The following is a 21892-nucleotide window of genomic DNA, read 5'->3' on the forward strand; positions in this document are numbered from 1 at the left end:
GAGAGCCAGCAACATGGAAGGACCTTGCTCCATGTCGGTGCCTAGGCTTTGTGTGTGCTCTCTGCAGAAGGGTGAGCTTCATCTTGAAGCAAGATTCTGTTCCTCACACAGCAAAATAATCTGGGACACTCCCTATATCTGCCTGGGTTTTGCATTATATCTCTACTATCCACCAACCAGTTGGCTTTTGCACAAGGGAAATGGAGAAGTGAACAGCCAGCGTGCAGCGACGCTTGCGCTCAGCAAGACTGTTCAGATGCGGCTGTGTGCATCCATGGAAGAAAGGCAAGGCAGCCTCTGAGGTGAAGTTCATCGATAAGTCAGGGGAGGGTCAAGGGAAACCATTTTCAGCTGATCTCTACAAAGCTTGCTGGCCATGAGACCAGGGATTGTGGTATTGACTAAAACCTCATTCCCCACTGATTCACCCTGCAATTATGAAATTGAGCAGAAATCATAAACTCCGTCTGAACTGTAGTTGTCCCTTTCTTTTTTTCCACTCCTGTGGTTTGAAACTATGTAGAAACGTTTTGGAAGGTTTCTCAATACATGAGTTTAACCATAAGTCTTAGCAGGGGGAACATATTATTGGGGAAAAGCAATTACTGCTTTAGCTGTATGCAACACACATTACCTTGGAAAGAATCACCATCTTGCCAATAGCTGGCTTCCCACTCTTGGTTTGGCAGGTCTGGAGTGTTCAATTCAGATGAATTTTGAAAGTATCATTACGCAGCAGTAGTTTCAAAATATTAGTTTACTAATGACTTTCTTGCAGCAATGAGCGTGTGGGAAGTGAAAGCAGCAGAGATTTTTTACAATCCTCTGGAGGAGACGCAACGGTGATGCACATAATCCCTCTTCACAGTCACAAGCGTTCAATGGTTCTTGAGGGTCGTCTTAAACATTGCGAGAGAAGTTGCTTTTCTTGAGTTTTGTTTGCAAGAAAATAGGATTAGGTTCATTATGAATGTAAAAAAAAAAACAGCAAACCCTCTGGCACATGAGTGTGGTATGCCCTTCCTGTCTGCAGGAGCCTGACTTCAAATCCCAGTTGCGCTTAATGATGGAAATGGAGCAGCCGTGAGCTGGCCCAGGCAGTGCGCACGAGACTGTGTGCGAGGGCTGTGTCTGCCTTGAAACTGTACCAAAGGTTTGCATTGGATGGGGCAGAGCTGAGTCTTGGCCTTGAAGGTAGGATGAAACTGCTGTACCTTCTGCGTTTTGTGAGTGTGACCGGGAGGAAGGGAGCTCTCAGCTGCTCTTTGCCGTATCTGGGTCCGTGGTGCAGAGAGCCTTGCTCCATCACTGCCTTTCTGGTGGTGGTGCTTGCCAGGCTGCACAGGGCTTGTTGCCTTTTTTCCTTCTAGTTTCAATGGTGATATTTCTGGGAATATTTAGCTCTAAAATATGCAGATTTTGCAATAATTACTCTGTTCCGACTCAAATGCTTGTCTGGAAAAACTGTTTTAAGTTATGAAAATAGATTAACCCTTTGCACATGCCTTACTGGCAAAATGCAGAGTTGCTTTTGTTTGTCTGCTTTCCTTGTGATGCAGGTACCCGTGCCCTTTCCTGCCTGGAAAGGTGAGAAGGGAAGCTGTTGAAACCATGTGGGGTAAAAGTAAAAGTTAATAAGCCCAGCATTCAATCCTAGACTTTTTAATGAGCAGAGAAAGTCTCCTGGATGTCTTCCCGTCTGTTTCTAGTTATATGAATCCCTGTTTATCTCTGTGGGTGTCTCCCTTCCCGTAGTATCCGAGGGCCTCACAGACATTAATGTATGACTCACAACACATCTGTGAAATAAGGAAGTATCCCCGTTTTAGAAATGGGGACTAACGCGGACCGTAGATGATATGACTTGCCCAATTTCACACAGGAAATGTGTAACCAAAGTGGGAATTGAACCCAAGTCACTTGAGTTGAGCACTGGATTACCTTCTCCCCCGGCAAGTCCACAGCAACTTGGCAGATGTTGCATGTGTGAAATTGGTTTAAGAATCAAACACATGAATCACGATGATAGATGCCTGAGTTTGTAGCTTTAAAACAAAAAGCTGCTGCTTCCTAAATAAATAAATAAATAAATAAATAAATCCTTTATTTTTTAAAAAATTATTTATTTTCTAACAGTCAGCTGCCACTGAGAAAGAATAAAACTGGCTCTGTGCATCTGCCCCTGGACAGAAGGATCTGGCAGGTGCATTTCAGCTGGGCAGGGTCAGGCAGCAGCGAAGTTCAGACGTGTCGAGCAAGCGGCTTCCCCCGGGGAGCACGTCCAGCTTCCCGCTGTGCTGCCCTTCCTGCTCGCCTTCGCCGTGGCGGGTGCTTCCCTGGAACAGCCATCCCTGTACCTTTGTAATCGTACGCTCCATCCTCTCTGACAGTGCTGGGCAGCCCTTTTGCGCCCGCAGCCTTTCCCCCCGCGGCTCTTGTCCCTTCCCCTCTCTGCTTTGCCTTTGCCACTGCCTTCTTTCCCCGCTCTGCCAGTGGACCGGGGGCACGCGGTGGGGTAAGTACGGCGTGGGACGCCAGCTGGAGGCAGGGTTAGAGGGAAGGAGGCCACGGATGGAGGCGAACCCCCTGAGCGATATTCACATTTCATACAGATGCACTCGTTTTAGCATCAAGCCGGAGGAGCACAGAGGGAGTGATCTTTTGCCAGTGCCAAGTGTTGCTCTGAGCAATGGAGGATGCGCTTTTTCTTTCTGTCACTACTTTTTCAGTCAGCTGTACCCATTTAGGGAAGCGGCATTTGCCCCAGAGCATGGGGGGAAGGTGAGCTGGGGGTCAGCATGGAGGTCCCTATGGCCCCGTGCGCAGGGCTGGGCTTGCCCCACGTTGGCTCCACACGCCTGCTCGGAAGAACTTCAGCTCCCATTAGAGCCGAGTCCTTTCTCCAGCAGAAGCAGATGTTGGAGAGGAGAGAGGAGCGCTGCTTGTTCATGGCCCCTTGGTGAAGAGGGGAGGAGGATTAAAGAGCCCCACAGCTTCTTACCCCCTTCAGTCTAGAAACCGCTCTCGTAACTGGCATTGTTGGCAGTGGTTTGGGGAATTTCTTACTCGGGGGTGGCCTTGAGGGCTGGCTGCCCAGAGCAGGCACCATGGACATGACGATGCTGTATGGACTAGAGATGGGCAAGGGGACATTAGGCGCTTTTGCAGAGCCCATCAGCACTAGCTGCTGCTGTACGTCTTCCTGCAGCAGTGCCCATGTGCATCTGCCCCACTTTGCTCACATCCATCTCACCTCCACCCGGGAGCGCATCCCCTCTTTCCTCTCTCAGTGTGTAAGCTGCTCGTGGCAGCGTTTATTTTCTGTGGTATGTGACACTGAGCACATCATTGGGACTCACGGATAAATTGTGGCTTGTGGAAATAGCGGATTGCTGGGTCCAAACCCTTCATCGACGCTGGGTATGAGCAAGAAATACCCGTGTGACCCCATGGGCTCTTGGTGCACGAAGTTCAGCGATGAGTCTGTCCAGCTCATGGCTCTTCACCCACAGAGCACAACTCTGAGCGCTGGGCTGAAGGTGGGAGCAGGACTCAGGGCATGCTCCTCTCTTCACCACAGAGCTGCAGGGTGAAGGTGCCATTTGTTTCTCCTATCTTTGACTCGCGACCGCTGTGCTTCTGGCTGCAGAGTGGGCCAGCCCTATCTGGAAAGACAAAATACACCACACTGGTGTTGGGGCTGGGACAGTAACGTGGGACGTGGGACATGGGATCCAGCTTCCTAAGGGGCAGGAGAGCCAAGTCTTGCATTTCCATTTCACCACGAGCTTCACGGCGGTGCAGGGGGCACCTCTTCTCTTAGGGATGATGCGTTCATAACACATCATGGAGGCACCAGCTGATTTTAGATACCAGCAGGATTTAAGTGGTTTGAGTTGTTGGCTGAGACTTGGATGGATTTTAGGAGGCATGGCCCCAAGGCAGGTGGAATTTCAGCCCTCTTCCCAGCCAAATGCGTGCTCTTCATCCAGGGTTTGGGGTGGCTGCAAGGTTCCAGTGGAGTTTATGACACTTCACCAAACTTGTTTCCACTTGGAGCTTGGGATTTTGGAGGAGACAGGGCTGCGTTCAGGCACTACAGAGCCATCCATCCGCTGCTTTGTTTTTCCTGAACTTACAGCTTCTGGGGAGTCTGGATGGCAAAACTGGAATGAAAACCTAAGTGGTGAAAAAAGTGAGCTTTTTCTCATGGCTGTGGTTGGGCATACTCCTCAGTGAGAGGAGGCTGCTTGCCAAACTGTTTAGTTTCCAAACTCATTCTTCTTTAGACGTTTGTATGTTCCTATCTGCCTGGACAGAATTGGTGTCTGTGTACACAAGCGCACGTGTCCATCGGGATGTCCTGGACCGTGCCCAGGGGTTCTGCTGTCTGGAGGAGTCAGCTGGTGAGGTGGCTTCCTGCTGCAACCCCATCTTTACACAGCTGGTATTGGCACAAGGAGGTGGCACCGGGGCTTGCAGCACTGCGTTTTCAGGGGGAGGAAAAGGATGGGGAGGTGGAGATCTGACTAGCATGATCACGTCTGTGGTACCAGGAGAGTGGAGTGACAAGGAAGGTGCAGTCCAGAATTGGACACAATATGATAAAAAGGCAAGGTGGCAGCAAGTTGGGGTTGAAGGCAGGTTGAAGAAGGTGGCAGGAGTGAAGCTCAAAACGTTGGGAATATTTGGGCACGTGAGCCGTAAAGTCAGAGGTTGTTCAGCAGCCAGTTGTGGAAGGAGTTTCTGTCTCTGAACATGAAGCCCCCTGAAGCTTTCATAAATTGGCCACAAAGCCTGGGCGACCTTAAACTGCTTATGAAAACGGGGGTTTCTGAGCAATCAGAACTGAGTTCTGGACGTGCTTTAGTGAGCAGTTCCTGCTGCCACCCTTTGTTCCTTCAGTGGTTCAGAAACGCTGTGACCACGTAGGAAAGGAAGAGAGAGGTGTTTAGTCCTGACTGTGTTATTCTCTGAGCTGAGCTCTAGTGGCAGGTTCAAACCCCTCTGCTGCAGAGTACCGCTGGACACAGGATTTGTGGTGGGGACATCAACCTGGAGGAGACATATGTTCTCCTGTGGCATTGCAATGCTTGTTGTCTGTGAAGAAAATGTCTTTTTCTTTGCGTGTAAAGTCTACTCGGAGCATGGTCCGTACTCAGGGTCGTTTTTGAAAGTAGATCTTAATTTGGAATGTTGCTTTCCTTTATCTAAACCTGACCCATGTGCAGATCAATTCAGTCGTGTTAGGACCTTTGTGGAAGGTTAAGTATGGAGGAACTGAATGGTTTACTTAAAACCAAAGGTGGTCTCAATGCAAAACTCGGGACTAAATATGAGCTTTGGAGGAAGAGCTGCAGCACCTGTGTGCTGATCTGAGTACTCGATATCTGAGCAGACCTGAAATCCCTGCCAGGGTGTGGAGCTTTTGTCTTGTCTGCACTGCAGCCAGGCTGTGGGTTCCCTTGCAGCCTCCTCCAGGAGGAGGAATACCCCATGGTGATGTGCTTTCTATGAGCGTGTGGGTCACCATCAGGGTAAGCGTGCTGAAGGAGGTGAATGCAGTCACCAAGGGCTTCTCCAGCTGTTGGGACTGAGTTTGTGTACTGTTTCGGTTACCAAGCAATCCTCTCCATCAGGGCACCTGATGTAAGTCCTGTGTGCTCGCTGCTGAGATGGCATTTTAATATACGCACATTATGATTCCAACGTGCTGTTTCTTTTACAGACTGAATTAAATCGTGGGCAAACAAAAGAGAGACACCGTCAAAATTACAGACTACCAAGTCCACTGTGAGTAATCTGTTTTTTCCCTAGTCACTTATCCTGGATGTTTGCACTGCCCTTTGCAGTGGACTCAACCTGGGAATGGGACTCGCTTTTCTGTTTGTCTGATTTACTTTGCTTTTTCTTCAGTGTATTTGAGAAACTTTTGCCTGGCAAGTCCTCCCAATGCTGCAGTAGCATTTTATATTGCTGAGTCTAGTTACAAGGGGTAGAGACAGGAGATCTACTACTGCTCCCCGCTGTTTGCATTGTAAATCCCTCTCAGTCATGAATCACTTTGAATGTCTAATGTGGCATCTGCCCTTTTTTTCAAAGCTACAGTTGGGATCTAGGTGCAAAGACCATGATCTCCAGGTAGCAGAGTGCCCTACCACCCTCTCCTTTGCCCATCACCTTACTTGCTTTTATAAATTGTGGACTTGCAGGTTTTTTGTAAGAAAAGAGGAACATCGTGAGCTACTGAAAAAAGGGATCTGGTTTCCCACAGATGTGTCTCTCCAGATCGATTAATCTATAAATTAAAAAGGGGTAAATGCTGAATGCGGCTTTTCTGTAGACAGGACATTTTAGTGGCCACCAGTAAGAAGGGAGCTGTACCTGTACCTCAGCGGAGCAGAAGTAGGAACTTGTGCTTTGCCTAGGTCACTCATTTTCACAAAACTTGTAAGATTTTAAAGTAGGTTTACCATACATCAAATATGTTGGTCATCAGTGAAATTTGGTTAAAATTGGCCAGATGGCTTAGAAGTTATCATGAGGAATAAACAGGCAGATTTTCCAGCAGCACACCAGGCATTCTCACATAAGCCTGGCATCCTTAAACACAGGCTAAAATTTGGTGTATAGAAGAAAATGCTGTTATGGTTGGCATAGTATAGAAAAGGCAGAGTTGTAATAGCTTCCCACTAATCACACTGGATCTCGATCTGGCTGGGACAGGACCAGACAGCAGAGGAAATCCTTCCGTCTGCTTGAGTATTGCAAACAGCAGAGTTTTACCCCCAACAGAGTTTTAAGGATCCACTGTAACGAGATGTTTCAGTGTCCTGGAAACAAAAGGCAAGCGACAGAAAGCCAACAGCAGTTTTCCACATGCCACTGGAAAGGAATGACTTCTGGACGCCAGCTGCAACATAGAGAAAGGCCTGATGCCTTCAAATGTCTTTTCAGTGATGTTCCCACCTGGAGCTCAGGTGTCAGGTGCAGCAGTTCTCTTCCCACTTACGGGGGGTCTCAATCCCAAATCCAGTGGTAAGGAGCTTGTTTGGGTACATGGCTGCATATATGTGGTGATAGTCCCAGGCACAGAGGGACCAACCTATGGCTTGACACTGGTTAGTTCTTCCTCAAACCCTTTAGGAGGACTTAGGTGAGGTTTAGGATTGGGAGAGACCGTGTGCCTGGACCTCTTTGCAAGAATTCATTTCAGCCGTAATAAGGTAATTCAAAATACCAACAATTGCGACTTTCTAAAAGAGCATTTCTAAGCATTTTATCTCAGGCTTTAGGGTAAAATTCTGGTCCCATTAAAATCAGAAGGAATTTTGTCATTGATTTCTTTCATCAGGGTGTCAGTCTTTGTTTCCGTCATTGCAAATGAAACAGGCATTTCTGTTCATCTTCGCTCCATTGCATTTCAAGTAAAACCCTAAGAAATTATGTTTGAATAGAAATAATAGCTGGAATCCCAAGTTTTAGTGTCTTACTTCGGATTTGGCCACAGACATGCAATGTTAGCAGCTGGAAACCATGTGCCATAAAATCCATGTGACTGTTTTCTTAAAGATTTGCGGATGTTGTGCCAATGCCATGCACTGCCTTGCTGTGCGTTAGCTGCTGTTGTGCTGTTCTACAGAGAGCGCAGTGCAGAATATATGCTAAGTGAAAGTGATAAGCGAAAATAGTAGAGGCATAACACATGACAGAGAGAAGCAGCTACTCGGTCATGAGGAGGAGGTGATGAAAGTAAAAGCAAAAGATGTGCCTTTTCTAAGAAAAAAAATGGGAGAATTGGGAAAGTGTAATGAATAGTAAAAGGCTGAAGTCTGAAGATAGATTTTGACTGAGGTAAAGAGAATAGAAACTGGAAGGAAAATGAGGAAGAAAAAAAAAGAGTAGGTTTTCTCACCCGTGTTACTCCCATTACATTTCCAGAAGGAGCCATTAAGAAACTGTCTGTGTGCAGAGGAGCTTTGTGGAGGGCTGCCCCACGCCAGCCCCCTTGTCTCTGCCAGCTGGAGGGATGCATCAGGCAACAGAGAGAGCAGCTGGAACAAGATCTCTTATCTGATGTAATGCAGTGAGATGCTCCTTAGCTACTCTACGTTGTATCTGAGCTGGGCAGAGCAGTGTTAGGGATCTGCAACCAGCTTTTTGGAAGCTCTCATTCCCTTCCTTTACCATGCCTCTAAGTTCATAGGGGAGAAATCCTCCTACATTTTTTAGCTGGGTGGACTTCGTTTTTTCTGCCACTTTATTTTGCACTGTTGAATTTTCCTTGGAGAGGTATCAATCTGGAGTGACTGCATCCAGCTAGAAGAATTACCTTTTGCCATTGCCATTCCAGGGGCCATTTCCAGTAATGGAAAAAATATGTAGAAATAGCCTGAATTGCCCCAGAATGGCTGTTCTCGCTGCTGTAGGGAGCAGGTGTGCTTGTTTGTTGACCGATTCTTTAAATGTTAACTTTTGTGCAGTGTTCCTAACAAAATCAGCTGGGGTCCATGTGTTCATCAGAGAAGGCTGAGGATGGTCTGAACAGTTGGGATGGTATTGAATCATCTCAGGAAGCTTCCTCACAACCCTAATTATTATACATTTAGGAGTGGATATGGAGCCTATAGGAGAAAACCAGTATTAAAATGTTTTTCAGGCATTCTTGAGTTGGCAGTTCTTAAATGTGAGTGCTTGAGCTTGTGGGAGGCAGTGTTCGCTTTGTGCTTGCTGAAAAAGTCTCTGCTTAAATCCACTTCTACCAAGTTAATGCGCTCTGTGTGTCATGAGTGGGGCAAAGAACAGCATCTTGGGCAAAAATCAACATGATAAATCAGCTCCACAACTGTCTTTGATCTTGAGTGAGTCCTGTGCTGTAAGTACAGTGCTCTAAGTCTAGCCCAGACCATGGCTGGTGTTAGTCAGCATCGAGGAGCCAGCACTCTCTAAAAAGGGGTTTCAAAATGTAATTAATTATTCCTCATAGCAATGAGCCCTTAAACATGAGGCACCTTTCTTAGCAAGTTGGGGCAAGTGCAGGTGCTCTGCAGGTCCTGGGAAGATGTGAAGCTCATGCTGGAGGGGAGCAGAGCCTGTATTTGGGGAAAAGGAAGCTGAAGTTTAAAGATAGGACTGATTTTCTGTACATTTACCTAAGATGTGGGTGTCACAGCTGGCCAAGTAAGCTGCTAATCCAGTCAATAAAAGATGATATCTCAGGGCAATCAGTCTCGCTGAACTGAGACCTTAATGTGGGATGCATTGCGCCTGTTGGGTCCCTCATTGGCACCTGCCTTGCTCAGTGATAGTATAGGGAGTTGTGTCTAAGGATGTGAACCCTGACTTTTGGCTGTCTAAGGTTAGCTGAAATCAATCCTGTCCAAAGAAGCAACAGTTTTTAATCACTTTTGTAAAGTCTAGTTGGTCATGATGTGTCCTCAGGCATTACCATACGCTAAATTAAACATTAAACTGTTACCTTACACTCCACATCTCTCTCTTCTCATTGAACGTGGAGCGTCCACAGGGTTGTAGGAATGAATAAGGAGTGGGTAATCCTTGGAGGACTTCATGTTGAACACAACCAACCTCTTCTGCTGGCTCTTCACTGTTGCTCCTCGAGATGAAGTTGGGCCATTGTGCAGCTAAAATCTCAGTCCCCTGTGCTTCCCTGTTTGGCTGGGTTTACACTTCAGCCCCATCCACGCACCCTCCCCCTGCATGGGGCAGGATCAAAGCAGCAGGGCTTTGAGCAATTTCCCATAATTAAACCAATGCAATTCTGTCATAGCAAGGCACTGCACCCTAAGGCAGATAATAGCTTCGTAAAGGAGGAAGATAGTGCTTTTCTCATTGTAAATTACATGTATCAATTTGCTTCATTTAAAAAACATCATCCTTATTTTCCTTAGGAATAGCCCACCCATTTTCTATTCCATCTCTTGGTGATGCTGTCTTATTTCAGTCGAATCAGAGTATTTCCTCCCTGAGTGTGTTGTTAATACCTGTATTTGCTGAGAGGAGTGTAGGTTTAATAGAGCCTCCCATTCAAATTAGTTGTAAGAAGGGTTCCCCTTTATAGACAGCCAATTTCGACATCCCGCCTGTATGAAATATGTGCATGCTATATAAGTTGGATTTGCACCATTGTTTAGTAGCAAAAGGCAGGAAATTAAAGAGGCAACATTTCAGTAAAAGAGTGTGTGTGCTTTCTCTTTACCTGCTATTGTTGTAAATGACACTGAAGATTATTGCAAGCTTAAGAGTGGATTTTATGCAGAAAAGATTTGCTTTTTATTTGTCAGTGAATGTATGTGCTGCCTTAGTCAGTGCTTTGTATTTAGTCAGCTTTGCTGTGTAGTCTGTTTGGAAGGGAAATATAATTATACAAATTGTAAAACCATAAATGTTTGCAGGAGATTAGAAGGAATTCAAGTTTGAAACCATTTTAATACATTTTTCAAAACTGTCTGTGTTTCAAGTTACTGTCTTTGGTTACTGCTACAGAGCCAGGTTATGTGTGCATTAAACTGAGCATGAGTCCCTGAGGTTTGACTTAGTACAACTTATGTTTAGATTACCATTAAAAGTAATGTCTCGTGAATGGTAGACATTCAATCAGTTATTCTGAATTTCTTTTGTGCAAAATATTTACCCTCTACAGAAGTAGCAGCATTTAATTACTTAAATACAAATGCTGAAGTAATTTTTTTTGTTTGTTTTCTTTTGGATGTAATTACAGAAATGTGGGAAATACTTTTCCAAGGCTTTTGAACTCAAAAGTGGAACAGAAGGAAGACACGGGGGGACATACACCGTTCAGTGTTATTTTCCTTGCACAGGAAAAGAAGATCATTATGAGATGAGCACTAAAGTCTCAAGTTTTCAAAGGTTTGCATAACAAACAAGAGACACATTGTGGGTTGCATCTTGACTTTGAAGGCTTGCCACTGTCAACTGAAATAAAATGGCAAGGTTTAAAGCCTTAACCAAGTTCACAAGGAAAATATTTGGACTAAAAGTTTTGGAAAGTTTTCTCTCTTTGAAGTAGTTTGTCATGTGTTACCAATGTGAACTTTATTGACCTTGAAACATTTTTTTTTGGAATCAAACAGCAACTAGTGACACTTTAGTAAAATCTTAAATCAACAACCATCTCCTGGCGGCTCCAGCTTCGTAGCAAATGCAGGCAAAACAGGGAATCTACAGAAGAGACCTTTATTATTCGTAAATGAAGCCTGCCAAAACCTTCCCGAAATAGCATTCAAAGACCCTTTTAAGGTCATGGATCCTGAACAAAGCCAGAAGAGCACAAAAAAGGCTGAGGAAAGTCCAAGAAAGAGGCTTCCCAAAGGAGAGGCTTTCCAAGCCAGTATTTCATCCGCAGCTACGTACCAGGGCAGCTCTGCTTCTTCGCAAGGAACCCCTCTCCGAGATATCATATCGCAGCAGCACTTTTCTGGTTCTTTGCCGATTCCAAGAGAGGAGTCTCAGGAGAAGACTGGACATCAGAAGCAACCTAAGCCTTCCTCTTTTGAACATCCTCCCCACGTTTCGCAGCTTCAGCAGCACACACTGTCACCAGCATTTATGTCTCCTGGGAAACCAGAGCATGTCCTTGAAGGTCCCACTTGGCAGCTAGTTGATCCAGTAAGACCAGGTCCCTCTGGCTCCTTTTCATCACCCGGGCTTCACTCTCACCACGGCCAGCTCTTACCTTCCCATTCACCAATCATTCCTGGAGAGGACATGCCGTCCGTTCAAAAGGTCTATATCCCTCGCCCTTCGCAGGTTTCCTTAAAACAAGCTGAGGAAGTGCACAAGAAGGAAAAGAAACCTCAGAAGCCAGGCAAATATATTTGCCAGTACTGCAGCCGGCCTTGTGCGAAGCCAAGTGTGCTCCAAAAACATATCAGGTCGCACACGGGTGAGAGGCCATACCCTTGCATTCCATGTGGCTTTTCTTTTAAGACTAAGAGCAATTTGTATAAACATAGGAAATCTCATGCTCATCGAATAAAAGCTGGGCTGGCCTCAGGGATCGGAGCGGAGATGTATCCATCGAGCTTGGAAATGGAAAGGATTGGTGGGGAGGACTTCGAAGAGCCAACAGAAGGAGAAAGCACAGATTCGGAGGAGGAAACGGGTGCGATGTCGGGCCATTCGGTAGAGCTCTCACCCAGGCAGAAGCACACCCTGTTGTCCAGTAGTTTGCTGAGTGGAGGGAGCCAAGGCTCCAGCCATGACCGGTGTTCATTGTCTCATTCCAGTATGTCTCAGTCTCTTGAGGAAAGCACCCAGTTTGTGGAGCCATCGTCAGACCATGCTCTGAGCCATAAATCTGAAGATACCCATACTATAAAGCAGAAGCTTGCACTCCGCTTAAGCGAACGGAAGAAGGTCATAGATGAACAAGCTTTCCTGAGCCCCGGGAGCAAAGGGAGTACCGAGTCAGGCTACTTCTCAAGATCAGAAAGTGCAGAGCAGCAGATCAGCCCACCAAATACTAATGCAAAATCTTATGCAGAAATTATTTTTGGGAAATGTGGTAGAATTGGGCAAAGGACTGCAGCGTTAGCTGCAAACACAACCCAGGGGTTTCCGCACCTGTCTACCGAAGAGAAACCTAGTATGGTACCATTATCTGTGCCTAGAACACAGGTTATTGAACACATCACTAAGCTAATTACAATTAATGAAGCTGTTGTAGATACCAGTGAAATAGATAGTGTTAAGCCTAGAAGAAGCTCTTTATCTAGACGTAGCAGCATTGAATCTCCAAAGTCTGGTGTATATAGAGAACCATTTCAGTTTGATATTAAGTCTGGTTCCAGTAGCCAGTTGGATGCATCAAAAGTGTTGACATCCCACAGTGAAAAAATTAAGCCCGAACAATCATTGTTGTCACTTCAGCAATCCCACAGTGCCACAGAGACAGTGCCTCTCCTAAGAAGCCACTCAATGCCTTCTGCTGCATGCACTATAAGCTCCCCACATACCTTTAGAGGTAGCTATTCATTTGATGATCACATCATGGAGCCCGAAGTCTTAAGCCGCAGTCAAGCATTTTCTTCCCATCCTCGAATGCTAAAACGACAACCAGCTATTGAGCTACCTTTGGGAGTAGAATATGTCTCAGAGGAGGTTAGCTCTGCGAACAAAGAAACTGTTTCCAAACCTCCCGAGGAGCCTGAAACCAAGGAAAGCGATCTTACCAAAAAGTCAAGGAAGGGTCCGAAAGTTAAAGGGTTCATGTACGAGTGTAACATATGTGGTGCTCGGTATAAGAAAAGGGACAATTATGAAGCCCATAAGAAATACTACTGTTCAGAACTGCAGCTCTCAAAGCCTCGCTCTTCCACTTCCCATACCTCTTCAGAGACTGAGAAAAGTGTTGCGGATCCTGACACGTGGCCCCAGATGATGCATTACAAGCTAGGGAGCAGTTTGGAGCTCACCCCACTTCGAAAAAGACGAAAGGAGAAGAGTCTCGGTGACGATGAAGAGCCTCCAGCTTTCGAGTTGTCTGACACTCCCTCCTCCAGTACTGGGCCAGGGACTCAGTTTGCAAACCCAGCATCATCAGATGTCACTTTAAACCTAACCCGTGAATCCATTAAGTCACCAGCAGATCTGGGTAAATCCGCACCTTCTGATGTCAGTGCCAGCTTTCATTCCAGGAATACCAAACCGGCTTCGAGTGTGGAGGGCAAAGAGAGAAGAACAACCTCAAAGGAGATCTCTGTCATCCAGCATACGAGCTCCTTTGAGAAGTCTGACTCTATCGAGCAGGCGAGCAGCGTGGAAGGCGAAGAGAAACCCTTGTCACAGTACTCGTCTCAGCCAACACCCCAGCACAGCCGACCGCCTCACTCCCTGCAGCCCAAGCTGGTACGCCAGCCCAACATCCAGGTCCCAGAGATTCTGGTCACAGAAGAGCCTGACAGACCAGAAACAGAGCCAGAGCCTCCTCCGAAAGAGCCAGAGAAAACGGAGGAATTTCAGTGGCCGCAGAGGAGCCAGACTCTTTCTCAGCTCCCTGCAGAGAAACTCCCACCAAAAAAGAAGAGGCTACGGCTGGCAGAAATGGCTCAGTCCTCCGGAGAGTCCAGTTTTGAATCAGTCTCTCTCACCCGAAGCCCAAGTCAGGAAAGCAGCATATCCCATGGCTCCAGCCACTCCGTGTCGTTTGATCGTGAAGATCACAGCAAGTCGGAGTCGACCAGCCAGCCCTCTGAATCCCACCCAAAGCCTCCTGGTGTAGGCTCACATATGTTGATGGTACCAAGCCACCATCATCATTCCAGGGAAATGCGGAGATCTGCTTCTGAGCAGACACCGAATGTGTCACATCCTTCCCAGATGGCAGAGACCCGCAGTAAGTCATTTGACTACGGGAGCTTGTCGTCCACTCCTGCCTCAACCCCCGGCCCCTCAGCCTCCTCGGCTCCACAGGAGAGAAGGAAATGCTTTCTAGTTAGGCAAGCATCCCTCACTAGACACCCAGAGCATGAGCCAGACTCGGCCCCAACTGGTCGGCCAGAGACAGAAGATCCAATTCCTTCTTCGAGTAAATCTCCTTCGACAAGTTTGCCCCATCAGCCAACATCTTCATCCCCTTTGCCCTCTCATGGTACTTACCCAAGTGAAAAGAGTCAGCCAAAAGACAGCCCTCAGCCAGCATATACCCAGCCATACACAGAAGCTCTGCAAGTGTTTCATCATCCCGTACCACAGCTAACGCTGCATGAAAAGCAGTTCATGTCCCCACAAGTTTCTATCTTTCCCTACCAGCATCTCCTGCCGCAGCCAGGGCAGTCTGCAGAGCTCTTCGCCGCACACACTATGTCTGACATCCTCTCTGCTCAGTTCACCATGCCTCAGATTCCTCCTTCCATATTTCAGACCCCACCACTGCCTCTCCCGCAAACACTCATCCACCCGGGTCCGCTTCATATCGCTCCTCCCTTAATGTCTCACCCTGCTGAGGTGCCGTTCAGGCAGCATCCTTCATTCCTGCCGGTGCATTATCCTGGCTCCTCACCGATCCCTTCAGCCTTTTTCCTGCCTCTTCAGTCTCAGTTTGCTCTCCAGTTGCCAGGTGAAGCTGGTGGACATTTACCACAGATCAAATCCAGTTTATTCCCAGCAGCAGGAACCTCCAGTCTTTCCCCGTGCACAGAATATGGCTCGGACAGTAGGTTGCACCCTTTGACCTGCACAACAAGTCCTTCGGTGTCCATATCCGCATCTCAGCTCGTTGTTCCTACGCGGTCAGACCCAATGGTGTCGCTTGTTGTCCCCGTTCGCATACAGACAAATATGCCGTCCTATGGGAGCGCGATGTACACAACGCTTTCCCAGATTCTGGTCACTCAATCTCAGTGCAGTTCCTCTTCTATTGTTCTCCCAAAATTCGATGATCGCCAACCCAAGGGTACCCTGGTCTGTAGCGCCGATGTTCATGGACTGGGCTTCGATCTGGCACAGATGATCACAGAGGATCAAAGAAGCATTTTCCAGAGCCCATATCTGAGAGTGCCCTTACCCTTACCAGAACGAAAAGGCTATATGCCACTCACCTCCCCATCAGACAGTGTCCTCGGACTGGAAGGAGGCCCATCAACAGTCGGTGGAAGTAAAAGGATGCTCTCTCCAGCTGGTAGTTTGGAGCTGACAATGGAAACACAACAGCAGAAGAGAGTGAAAGAGGAGGAAGTGTCGGAAGCAGAAGAGAAGTTGGAAGTGGTGAAGCCACCCAGTGCAATAGAGGAGGGGAAAAAGCAGGATAAATCTCACTTTCTTGCAGAAAGCCAAGACAGGGTTGAGCTTGAAACACCACCTAGTTTGTCCTTAGAGCAGTCAGAGCCAAAGGAAATCCCAAGTACTTTGCAGCAAGCTGTGTCCCATTCAGGTTCTCCAAGTTTTGAGGCACTGGAGGAGTATAAGCAGCCAGCTGGCAAGCAGTTCCTCAGCAAGGCACCTTTGCAACCCGTGAAGAAAGAAGACTCCAAAGAACTGGTGGAGCAGTCTCCACCAAACCCTCCAAGCCCTGCACCTCTGTCTGAGGTCAGTCATAGTGCAATGAAGTCTCGAGAAGGTACAGATACAAAGAAGGTACTTCAGTTCCCCAGTCTCCACACAACCACTAATGTCAGTTGGTGCTATTTAAACTACATAAAGCCAAATCATATCCAGCAAGTTGATCGACGGTCTTCAGTGTATGCCAGCTGGTGTATTAGTTTGTATAATCCTAACCTTCCAGGTATATCCACTAAAGCAGCCCTGTCCCTCCTGAGGTCCAAGCAGAAGGTGAGCAAGGAAACCTACACCATGGCTACTGCTCCACGTCCAGAGGCAGGCAGGCTTGTCCCGTCCAGCTCCAGGAAGCCAAAAATGACAGAGGTAATGCAATCCTATGTATTTCTCCTCATCCATTTGGATACATGGGAAGAGGGGGACGAGGGCTGGGGAATTGCTGTTCTTAGTTTAATAAGAGTTTATTCATCCCTCTCTCAGTTTAGTAAGCACTTGTTCTCAGTGAAACTTTTAGAATGAAGAAGCTAAACCCCACTGTAATAAAAAAAAAAGGCAAGCCTGCTCCAAGGCAATGGGCCATATTTCAGTTCTCCAGTTTCTACTTGCCTTGTAAGCAAAAGAGCATGTAGGAATCACCACCGCACCATGAACTGCCACTGCTTGAGCACAAAGGATTAGACTTGATTTGCATTTGTCTTGATATTTCAAATAGCTTTACAACTTTTTTTTTTTATAAATGCTGTTATAATTCCCTACATTTTGCATGTTACAAATGAAAAAGGATTACCTTGGGGAAATGGGATTCTGTCTGGTTGTGCATCTGCTGATCTCACATTAATGAACATGGAGAGGCATGCTTAAAAGTATTCAAAAATATTAAAGGGAGATTTGCAAGTGTATTTATGCCCCCAAAGAAGCATAAAGGCATGCAGTGACATTTATAAAAGTGCCTCAGTAGGATAGACATGGAGCCTTGTTAAAACACCCATGTCGGTTTGTCCACTTAGTTAACATCCTTAGCTGTCTACCTGCTTTTTCAGGTAGCTAAGGTTATTTCATACCTGGACTTTAGAGTTAAGGGGAGCAAGGCAAATGGCTTCGCAGGGGCAGAGCTCACCAAAGGCACTGGCAATATGGGCACAGAAGTCTTGAAGACACTTTGGGTAGCTGCCTAGTGTTATGATGTATCTCATTTTGAGGCCAGACTTTTCCCCCCTTGGTTAATGCGGAACCATACAGATCCCTTTAATCCAGATCATGTTCATGTAGATTAGCAAACAGAATTGCTCTAAAGATTTTTGCAATTTGATATTCATCTCAAGTCAATTTATATTGATGGATTATTCATTTTATTTCTGTATGATGAAATGAACTCTGAATATTAAATTTATCATAATCGCTGCTGCAGCTGCTGCTTATAAATACGTCTTAAAATACACAGTAGAGTCACTTTGATTCAATAAATCTTTATTTCTATTCAGCATTTCCATCATTCTTCTGCAGAAATCCACAAGACAGAATTTATAGGGATATAGGGGCAGATAATTACCTGTGTAGTGCAATAACAACGCTAATGCTTGATATTTATGCAGTCTTTTTCAAAGGATTTTATCTGACCGGTGTCGTACCATCCTTGATTTCATTCTCTAATAGAAGTGCCTGTGCTCCTCTGAGCTTTGCTCTTTGACATGGTGCTAAAACGCACACCAAGTGTGTGTTTCAGAAATACGAGACCCTCATACCCTGAAGTTAAAGGTTAAGCTCTAGACAGGAATGGTTCAGCCCTTAGCCATCAAAATACATATTTCACTGCATGCATTTGCTCAAAAGACTCAAAAATCTTTTAGACAAAACCGTATAAGCTGACTGGTGGTGAAAGTTAAGGTTTTCATGGTACAATTTGCAAAAGTAAGAGTTTGTCCTGCCAAATTCACCTAGAAAATGGTGTAGCCTTAATCTGATACTAATACCTGCTGCTTAAAGGAGTGTGGTGTGCAGAAATTGTGTTAATTTCAATGGAGATAAATTAACCTCGTGTCAAGCAGAGAAATAATTTTTGATTAGATGATCAGTGGGAGTGAAATCCTCAGGTTAGTTTTTAAAATACATATGGCTGGCACAGATTAGGAGGTAGCGTTGCTGGTTACTCAGGAAGATGCGATTAACAGGATCTGTGTAGCAGTAGCATCAAAGATTTGAAGTTCAACCTTCAGTTAATTCTGCTTTAACTATTTCCCTTAAATATTTTCTTCTTTATGTAACTATAAGTTGTCACTCAACACAACAGAAAATGTAAAACAGCTCTAATATTTTGTACAATTATGCATGCAGCAAGGTACCAGCAAGCAGTAGTACTGTGTATACTGTCTACATACTTGGCTTGGTTTTTAAATTACCAGTGGGATTTACTGAGCAGATCAATTCTGAAGTGACTGTAGGCTCCAGCGTGCATGTAGGGATGGCTAATTACACTGTATCAGGCTTGCACACTTTGTAAATTAAACAAGATTGTACAAGGGGATAGTAGCGACTGTATGATTGAGGCTCTCTCCGGTGCCTTTCATCTGTCTATGTTTTGTGCTTTCAAAAGTTGCAATAAATAAACCTCATGCTACATCTAGAAAGTCAATTGTTTTGTATTCCTCAGTAAATAAGGAACTGAACTGGGAAGATTATCACTAGCATTGTTATGAGCATGTAGCTCATATCAGGAGGTAAACTCATAACGCCCAAGGTTTAATTTTTGAAGGTGCTCGGTGTGTCTCCTGCCACTGATTTCCTCCGAGCACAGATGTCTCCATGCCTGGAGACACCAGGTTGAGACTGTTTTTGCTGTTAAATTGTTAAAACAGTTTCTGGCACAGTTCTGTCCTGGGCTGATAGCCCTCTCCCAAGCAATTCCCGGGTACATCTAGGGAGATAGGACCAGACAGGGACCATTCCCAGGAGGCATCTGGCAAGGGTGTGTGGGTCTGATCGTGTGGACATGGGCTAATCTGTGCGAGCTGGCCCTGAGGGCAGAGAGCAGTCCTGGGTGCATTTCATGCTCTAGGCTGAGCTCCTCAAATTACTGGGCAAATTTGGAATGTTTGGCCTCAGTTTTGCAAAGCTACTTTTTGGTGAGTCCATCTCTCCTCCTGCTGCAAATCTGACGGTCGTACGAGGAGCGCGCTGCTGGGGAGGCTGGATTACATCCCACTGAATTTTGCATGTCTCAGTTTGAGCTAGTCGCTGTTGGTTTCCCCTATAACCATGGGAGACAAAGAGGCACCTCTTGGGTGATTCATTCCCCCCTTAAGATAAGTGTCTAAGGTAGGGCAGGTGAATCACCCTTGAGAGCTGCCACTCTTTCCAGCAACTGCAAAGAGTCAAGGGTGACCAGCTCTGCTTTAGTCTTCTGCCAGTTCATTGGCTATGTTCAGGCCAAAATCCCTCTAATAACCCTGGTCTCTCAAACGCCTTTAGTTTTTTCCCATAAGTTGTATATAAAGCGAGGATATGGGTAATTCAATTGAACTTGAAAGATATTCTTGCATTTGTGTAAAAAGTAACCTGGGTGAAGGGCAACCTGCCTTCCTCTTTCGGAGCTTTGGAGACCCCTGTTACTTGTACTGTTAGGTTGTAAGGGGGCAACATCCCAAGATTTCATTCCAGGTGTGGGGAGCTCCCCTTGCATCATACAGAGCTAGAGAGGCAGCTCTAATGTTTAGGTCCATATACTATAACAAATAAGATTAAACATCCTAGATGAGATGTCAGTGCATGACTTAAACCTGGGTCTAAACAAGGGGTGACGAGTTTAACAGTGAAAAAGCAAATTTCACCCTGGGAACACATGGGGAGGTTGAGGATTATTTTCTCCCATTGGTTTTGTGCCTTTCTCTGTACTGCGCCCTTGGCAACAGGGTTTTGGTGAAAGGAAATCACACGAGAGCTTTGACTGTCAAGTGGTTTATATAAAGTTTAGATGGCTAAAGTCCAAATTTGTGTGAATGTGCGTGTATGTGGGGGAAACCCAAAGGTTGAGGTTAAATATGTGAATTCTACAGATGCCTCCTCTCTAGACCTTTGTAATTGTATATATTAGAGAGAGAATTATCCAAGGACAGAGCAGCGGAGTTGAGAACAGAGACCTATGGCTCCACCACACGCTCAGAGCGACCCCAGCCAAGACACTTCTCTTTGTGCCTCGGTTTTTCAGTTGGCAAGAGCTGGATAATATGGAGCCACCATATGCAGGGGTGATTTAAAAACTTGTAAGCAGTCGCTGTAAATATATCATAACCAGCAGGGCTCAAAATCCAGAAGCAGAATCCCTGTTTGTTAAGAGGATGTCCTAATTACTGCACTTAGCTGTCAGGAGCAGCATGTGCGGTAGGTTGCTGCCTCTTTCTGAGGCTGTTTGGTCTGTGTCTGTCGTAGAGTGATTTTGTATGTAATCAATGGTTGTTTTGCTCTTTTGGGGAGATAGGTTCATTTGCCTTCGCTCCTTTCTAATGAAGGTCGAAAAGATATAACTAGAGCTGAGAAGGAAGAGGATAAAAGAGGAAAATCAGAAGAAGAGGCTCTTGTAACCAAAAGAGGGGAGCCAGTCCGGATCAAGATCTTTGAAGGAGGGTAAGTGTCTCATTTTATTTCTCTTTTTGTGTCACATTGTATAGGAGTTGCTGGTAACAATGATGGCAAGTCAGTGAAGGTGCCACATGGAGGTGAGCAGGAGAAGGCCAGATGTAGTTGGATTTCAGCTTACTTTCCACAGCTACTGTAAAAACCTGGCCCTTGAGATCAGTAGAGACTCCGGACTGCATTAATTGTCTTTTTTTGAGTTGACATCAAGTTAGCAAGCACCTCGATCTCTTTTCTGAGCGGGTGGTTGAGTGAAGATGGCTGAAGAGCACAAACTCGTCCTGTAGCTCTCTCTGACGTGACGGGGGTGTACTCCATATCTTCTAAATCTTTCCAAAGCTGCCTTCTGAAAATGATGTTCTTAATGGTTGTTACCATTACAAGGAGGATCTGGGGAGATCTCTTCTGATGCCTGGGGTTTGGGTGGGGGAGAAAAGAAGGATTGTATTTATGTGATTTTAATCCCACCCAACCAAAGTAGCTCAAACCAGAATGGATGCAAGATCTAAATTTGATGTATATCTTAATTCTTGGCTCCAGGTAATTGAGAGTACTCTTCAGTAATTCAGCACTGGTCTAATACTACTGTTTATCTCTTCAAAAATAAAAAATCAGCTAATAAGTAGTGTGTCTGTGGGATACAATTAAGTTCATACTTCAAGATCATCCTTCCTGTGTGTTGCAGAGGGGGCCAAAAAGACATAAGAAATCCCTAGCAGGATGCATCAGTTCTGCTCTTGCTATTGGGTGGTCTTGTTTTTTGTGTGTTAGAAAAAGGCTTTAATTAGTCAGTGGTTGTGGTTTTCTGCTGTTACCGGTTGAAATTTGCTTTTATTTTTAAAATATTTCATTAGCAGATGATCAAACTAGCTAACCAAAAGAGTAAAATAGTGCTTTGGGAAAGGAAACCTGCTTGTTTGTTCAGGACAACTCACCTCTCACCCAGACGTAGGCAGTCTGAGCCCAGCTGAGGGTTAGATACATGTTGGTAGTGAGTGGTGAATGCAGAGAGCTAAAGTAGTGGCAACCTGTAATGGTTATGACCTGAAGTGATTTAGGGAGGGAGCCAGGGAATGGCAAGAAAGCAACAGACTGAGAAATACGATGGGTTCAGTACATTGTCATCACCCTCCTGTAGCAGACAGGACCCATGGGACTAACTGAGCGTTGGGTTTTATTGCCTTAAAGCCCACAAGAAGCCTCTGTTCCCCTCGACTGGGTTGTCCCA

The 21892-nt window shown here is 45.8% G+C and overlaps 1 protein-coding gene across 1 annotated transcript in view; it reads left to right on the top strand.

Annotated features, from left to right (window-relative positions):
- Positions 1 to 11283: 11283 nt before the first annotated feature.
- HIVEP3 (HIVEP zinc finger 3) overlaps positions 11284 to 21892 on the top strand; it is a 66561-nt gene continuing 55952 nt past the window's right edge. Inside the window, exons 1-2 of the mRNA XM_059830795.1 lie at positions 11284 to 16404; positions 20510 to 20655. Coding sequence (XP_059686778.1) covers positions 11284 to 16404; positions 20510 to 20655 — 5267 coding nt within the window. The remainder of the gene's footprint in view (positions 16405 to 20509; positions 20656 to 21892) is intronic.

This window comes from Gavia stellata, chromosome 29, assembly GCF_030936135.1.
Source record: "Gavia stellata isolate bGavSte3 chromosome 29, bGavSte3.hap2, whole genome shotgun sequence".
Lineage (NCBI taxonomy): Eukaryota > Metazoa > Chordata > Aves > Gaviiformes > Gaviidae > Gavia > Gavia stellata.